This window comes from Hydra vulgaris, chromosome 13 (genome assembly GCF_038396675.1).
Source record: "Hydra vulgaris chromosome 13, alternate assembly HydraT2T_AEP".
In the NCBI taxonomy this organism is placed as follows: Eukaryota; Metazoa; Cnidaria; class Hydrozoa; order Anthoathecata; family Hydridae; genus Hydra; species Hydra vulgaris.
Window position 1 is genome coordinate 6,652,537 of NC_088932.1, and position 7,176 is coordinate 6,659,712.

Consider the following 7,176-nt stretch of genomic DNA (forward strand, 5'->3'; position numbering starts at 1 on the left):
TAAATATTACGATTTGGCATTTCCACTAAAAAAAATAGTTATAAATTCAAAATCACTTTTAAGCCCTTGGATGACCAAAGGTCATCCAAGGGCTTAAATCATCTAAGAGAAAACAAAATCATCTAAGAGAAAAGGTTAAATCATCTAAGAGAAAACAAAAACTTTATGAAAAATATCTAAAACATAAATCATTCACAAATGAAATAAATTACAATAATTATAAAAGTTTATTTGAAAAAACAAAGAAACACTCTAAAGAATTTATTATGCTAAGATGCTAAAAAAAACACAAGGAAACACTCAAAAAACTTGGAATGTGATTAACCAGATAATTGGTAAAAAAAGATGTTCTAACAATAATTTGCCACAAAAACTCATAATTGATGGGGAAATGATCAGTAATAAAGAAACCATTGTTGAAAAGCTCAACGACTATTTCCTTGAAGTTGGCCCAAATTTAGCAAGTAAAATCCCAAAAAACACCACAAATTTCAAATCCTATATAAAACCAACCAATATATCTATGAAAGAAGTTAGTTTAAATATAACTGAGGTGCGTAATGCGTACAATAGTCTGAAAAATAATAAATCCGCTGGCATTGATCAAATTAGCGTGAACGTAGTTAAAGCAATCTTCGATATCATAGAACCATCTTTGTTTCATATTTTTAACCTTTCAATACAATCCGGTATTGTACCGGAGAAATTAAAAATTGCTAAAATATCACTTATTTTTAAAACTGGCGATAACACAATTATGTCAAATTATAGACCTATTTCTGTCTTACCATGCTTTTCAAAATTGTTAGAACGTATTATGTATGATAGGCTTAATAAATATTTAACCAAAAACAAAATACTGTATAATAAACAATTTGGATTAAAAAAAAACATTCAACGGATCATGCAGTAATCGATTTAATAAATTATATATCCGATGGGTTCAATAATGATTGTTATACACTATGAGTTTTTATTGATCTGTCAAAAGCATTTGACACAGTTGACCATGACATACTTATAGAAAAACTAGAACTCTATGGAGTATTAAACAATAACCTACTCTGGTTTAAAAATTACCTTTCAAACAGGAAACAATACATAGTGTATAAAGAAAATGAAACAGGAAACAAAGTTATAACTTGTGGTGTTCCCCAGGGATCCATCCTAGGACCACTATTATTCTTGTTGTACATTAACGATTTATATTTAGCTTCAAAGACTTTAAATCTTATTTTGTTTGCTGACGACTCTAATCTTTTTTACTCAAATAAAAATATAAAAGATCTTTTTAAAATATTTAATGAAGAACTAATAAAAGTTTATGATTGGATTATTTGTAATAAACTTTCATTAAGTGTACTGAAAACTAAATTTTTGTTGTTTCATAAACCTAGTAAGAGTGATCACCTCCCTCTAAAATTACCCAATCTCTTTATGAATAGTTCAGTTATTAAAAGAGAATCAAATGTAAACTTCCTGGGAAAAAAATTAGATGAAAATATATCATGGAAACCTCATATTAAATCTATTGAAAATAAAATTTCCAAAAATATTTCTGTTCTATATAGAGTTAAACCATTTCTTAATATCAAGTCTTTAAAAATTATATATTTTTCATTTATCCATAGTTATCTATCCTATTGCAATATTGCATGGGGAAGTAGCAACTATGGAAAGCTTAAAAAAATTTATAGTAAACAAAAAATTGCATGCAAAATTATTTTTGGCGTTAAGAGAACTGCTCATGGAGAGCCTTTCTTAATGGAACTTAATGCACTCGATGTTTATAAACTTAATATATATCAAGTTATGCTGTTCATGTTTAAATCTAAACATGGTTTGTCGCCTAATATATTTCACTCTTACTTTACTAAAATTTCTCATAAGTACCCCACAAATTTTTCAAATGATAATTTTGTAGTTCCAAGATTCTATTTCAAACTCAGTTCATTCCAAATTCAATATCGTGGAGCATTTCTATGGAATGAATTTTTTCAAAAAATTAATAAAAATAACATTCTTCAAAACATATCTTTTGAACAATTCAAAATAGTATGTAAACGTTTCTTATTAGGAAAAAATTTCGATCTAAAATATTTATATTATAAAATTTGATTATAAAATAATAAAAAAAATATAAACTGAATAGGTTTTCATCTACTTTTTTTTTTGTTTTTTTTGTGAAAAAGTCATAACTTATTTTTTTTTTGATCTTATGACTTTTATTTTTCATTTAAATATGTTGTTATTGAAAACTTATGCTATTTTAATATCTTATTATAAGTTTTATAATATCTTTGTAGAAATATATATATGTATATATACTTTTATGTTTAAAGTTTTTAAATTGTAATATTAACTGACGGCTTCAATGTTAACGGGGCTCGTTGATAAGACAGTATGTCTTCTTCTTGCTCCGGCCCTTTATTATATATGTAAACGATTTTTCTCATTGTAAATAGTATTATACGGCAAAATAAAATAAAAAAAAAAAAAAAAAAAAAAAAAAAAAAAATTGCAACTGATTTATTTTTTAAAGATAAAACTAACTCAAAACGTTTTTCAAAAGTTCAATATAAAAAATTACTTCAGATTTCCACATCCGGTTCACATTTTCTATTTGGCGGTAAATATTACGATCAAACAGATGGCGTTGCTATGGGTTCTCCTTTAGCGCCCATCTTAGCTAATATTTTCGTCGGTTATTATGAACAAACATGGGTCAATAACTGCTCTTTTACAGCACCATTTTTTTATAAACGGTATGTCGATGACATAATTGCTATTTTTAATTCTGAATATGAAGCTCAAGAATTTTTCAAACACCTCAATAAACAACATAAAAATCTGAAATTTACTATGGAAAAAGAACAAGATAACCAGATTGCTTTTTTAGATGTACTTATTAAAAAATCCAACTCGTTTACGACTTCAGTTTATCGCAAAAAAACGTATACAGGTCTTTTACAAAATTTTTTTAGTTTTATTCCCTCTTGCTACAAATTTGGACTTGTTCGGTGTTTGATTGATCGTACATTTAAAATTAATAATTCTTGGTTTGGTTTTGATAAAGATATTAAGAATCTATCATTAGTTTTACAAAATAATAAATTTCCACAAAAAATTATTGACTATGAAATTAAATCCTATATTGATAAGAAAATGAACCCATCTGTGTCTAACATTGTTAATAGCTTAAATATAAGATACTTTAAGCTTCCATACATTGGAATGTACTCTAATTACACTAAAAAGAAAATTTCAAAAATTGTTCATAAATATTGCAAGGATATTCTAATAAAATTAATTTTCACTACTAATAAAATACAAGATTGTTTTTGCTTAAAAGAGTCACTTCCTAAACTGCTTAAATCTCATGTTGTTTATAAATTTTCTTGCGCTGGCTGTAATGCCAGTTATATTGGAGAAACCTCCAGACACTTGGCAACTAGAATAAATGAGCACCTTAAAAGTGATAAACAATCTCATATATTTAAACACTTGAATTTATCTCTTAATTGCAAAAATTTGGCTAACTGTGATTCTTTTGAGATTTTGGATAATGCCCCAAACAAACACAAATTAAAGATAAAAGAAGCCCTCCACATTAAATGGGAAAGTTCCTCACTTAATAAACAAGCTTTACATTATACTATAACTTATCTATTTAATTTTACTGTCAGTTTATTTATATATATATATATTTTTTGACAGTTGGTTATTTTTATTGGTTATTTACCGAGTTATTTTGTAATAAATATATTGGTTTATTATGTATAGTTTTTTGTCCGTTAATATTTCTCTGCAAAGACTTCTATTTTTTAATATATATTTCAGAGTTTTTTATTATTGTAAAATAATCTTTTGAAAATGTAAATAAAATTTTACGAAACATGTCAAGAATAAAAAACATCGTGTTATTTTTAAAAATAATTACTTATTTTATGCTATTACGACGTTCAATACATATATATATATATATATATATATATATATATATATATATATATATATATATATATATATATATATATATATATGTGTATATATATATATATATAAATATATATATATATATATATATTATATATATATATATATATATATATATATATATATATATATATATATATATATATATATATATATATATATATATATATATATGTATATATATATATATAAATATATGTATATAATTATATATATATATATACGTATAAATATATATATATATATATATATATATATATATATATATATATATATATATATATATATATATATATATATAAAAACTTGAAATATGATATTTAACCAAATAAATTCAAAAATAGTTAGAACAGTGAAACAAATAGAAAATCCAGTAATTCTTTTTCTCACAATGTTTATATTAAAAATAATATAATTACCAAACAAAATTACCAATATAAAATATTTTTGTATATATATTAATTAAAACTATAAAAAGGTTCAATTACACTTTTGTGGGCACGTTGACAAGTATAAACATGGTTGTCAAATCGATCAGTTGATAAGCCAGTTCTGCAACTAGAAATATGTCCGTTTATACTTAATCTTAAATTATTAGTTTTACCAGTATGTGTTTGTTTTTTGCATGTTAAACATTTTAGGTAATAGGTTACATTTTTGCTGTTGCATGTGATGTGACGTTTCATTTTCCAAATGGTACTATTAGATGTTTTAAACTTATCTACTTCTTGAAGGTATAGTTTTCAAATTTTGCACCGAATATCTTTGCATTTAAATATGCCGATCTACATACTAGTTACTTCAATATTTGAAGAAGTAAGTCTTCTTAGTAAGTTAGGAGGTTGTTTAAAAGCTAATACCGAGTGAATATTAGAACAAACATTTTCAATTCTTTCATTATAGGATTCATTGAGCAAATGGTTAGCTTCTCTCATAAAAGGTTGGCAATTGAGATTACTATAGAATGTTGTCACTAAAGGAAATGTTTCTTTAGATTCCTCATCAGGGTACTCGCAATCTTTTAACCATGACTTTAGTTCTATTAGTTGTAATTTTTCGATTTCATAATTAGATGTAAAAACAATTATTCTTTTAGCTAAATTATAAGGAATATTCTTTTTAATGTGAAATGGATGATGACTGTTATAGTTTAAATAGACATGGGTGTTAGTTTCTTTATAGTAAATGTCTGTTTGAATTTTATTATAATTTTCAAGAATAATTGTTATGTCTAAAAAGTTAATTACACTGTAGGTACTACCATTTTTTATAAATTCTTTTCCAAAATCTATTATAAATCCAATAGAGTCATTTAATTCAGTTAAAGATATTTCAAATTTTTTGATGTCAAAATGTTTCGGCCAAATTATGAAACCATCATCAATATATCTAAAATAAAGTTTATTTATGTCATCTACTTCATGGTTAGAAAAATACTGAGGTAGGATTATTGAAAAAGGTTAGTCTCCTCTAGGAACCCGATAGTAAGGCATGCCTAACCTGGTGCAAAATCTGTACCCATGGCTGTACCAGTTATTTGGTGAAATAATTGTTTGTCAAAAATGAAATTATTGTTATTCAGAATGAAAGATGCTGACTCAATTATGAATTCAGGTGTAAATCTTTTATCTATCAAATGTTTATATTTATTGATCTAAAATTTAAAGGCTTCTAATACAAGATAATGTGGAATGCTTGTATAGAGGTTAACAATGTCACATGTCATTATACGACTTTTTAAAATTTTCTGAGGAAATCCCAGTCATCTTTTATAAAAGATATTTGTTTCCTTACAATAGGAGACAATATTATATGGACAAACTGGCTCAAATGAGATGTAGGTGAATTTATTCCAGCAATAATTGGTCTACCTTTGAGATTTTTTGGTGGTTTCATTTCAATAAATAGAGAGTCTGACTCTTTTACCTTGTCAATAGTTTCTTGACATTTGTGAATTTTGGGAATTACATAGAAATTACTTGATTTCCATTTAAAGTTATTGATATTATTTATCTCATTCGTTGTCAGGCATTTATGTTCATGTATTAAACTAAATAGATTTCTAAAAACCATTTTATCAGATTCCGAATTTATTATTTCATATGTAGTTAGAGATAAAAGATGATTTGGTAGATAGGTTGATGACCTTAGGTTGTATCTTTTTGCATTTGGGTTTATCCAGTTTTTTGATAGGGTTGATTGTGTCTTTTGGTCATGGTCTGTAAACTCATTATTTTTTGATGGGGTTGATTGTGTTTTTTTGTCATGGTCTGTAATTTCGCTATTTGAAATAATGGAACTTGCATAAATATTATTACTATTTATGTAATGTGATGCTTGTTTTTTAAAATTAAACAACTTTTTATCTTTTTCTAAAGCAAGTTTAGTGGAGCTTACTTTTTTGGACCATTTTTTGCTGATGCGTTCAATATCTTCATTTTTGCATTCTTGATAACGATGACTTAACTTTTCGTGAAGTTCATCACTAGAGGCGTGATTTGTAATAAAGTTTGAAACTTCATCATCTAGGTTTTTTAATGTAAGAAAATTGTCTTTTCTTATAGTAAGAAATTCACATTCAAACCTGAGACGTTGTAAATCAAACTTTTTAATTGCATTTTGTTCCTCATTAGACATAAAATGGTAGTTATCACTTCTAAACTTTCTTGGGATATATAATGTTTCTTGCTGTAAAAAATCGTTGTAAATACTAAGTAAAAACTGTAAACGATTGTTTACAGCAAGAACCATTATTTATCCCAAGAAAGTTTAGAAGTGATAACAGTCATCATCCATTTCACATTAAAAAGAATATTCCTTATAATTTAGCTAAAAGAATAATTGTTTTTACATCTAATTATGAACTCGAAAATTTACGCCTAATAGAACTAAAGTCATGGTTAAAAGATTGCGAATACCCTGATGAAATTATAGAAAAAGCATTCCATAATGCAAAACAACAAGGACCAGCACCAAAAAAGGAATCTAAAGAAATATTTCCTTTAGTGACAACATTCTATAGTAATCTCAATTGCCAACCTTTTATAAGAGAAGCTAACCATTTGCTCAAAGTATCTTATACTTTGAGCAAATGATTAGAAATACTTTTATATGAAAGAATTAAAAATGTTTTTTCTAATATTCACCCGGTATTAGCTTTTAAACAACCTCCTTACTTAC

The 7,176-nt window shown here is 25.5% G+C and overlaps 1 protein-coding gene across 1 annotated transcript; it reads left to right on the plus strand.

Moving 5' to 3' along the window:
- The first annotated feature begins 274 nt into the window (after positions 1-274).
- On the plus strand, positions 275-4,736 carry LOC136089584 (uncharacterized). The gene is made up of 3 exons (XM_065815637.1): positions 275-553; positions 2,596-3,681; positions 4,638-4,736. Exons 1-3 carry the CDS (start codon positions 275-277, stop codon positions 4,734-4,736), a joined length of 1,464 nt encoding a protein of 487 aa, XP_065671709.1.
- The last annotated feature ends 2,440 nt before the right edge of the window (positions 4,737-7,176 follow it).

What these genes read in the sequence shown, in the direction of transcription:
- LOC136089584 (XM_065815637.1), top strand. Translation starts at nt 275, where the DNA reads ATGCTAAAAAAAACACAAGGAAACACTCAAAAAACTTGGAATGTGATT. An exon ending in TTAGTTTAAATATAACTGAG is followed by an intron (nt 554 to 2,595) that starts GTGCGTAATGCG and finishes AAATTACTTCAG; the next exon opens with ATTTCCACATCCGGTTCACA. An exon ending in CTTATCTATTTAATTTTACT is followed by an intron (nt 3,682 to 4,637) that starts GTCAGTTTATTT and finishes TAAACATTTTAG; the next exon opens with GTAATAGGTTACATTTTTGC.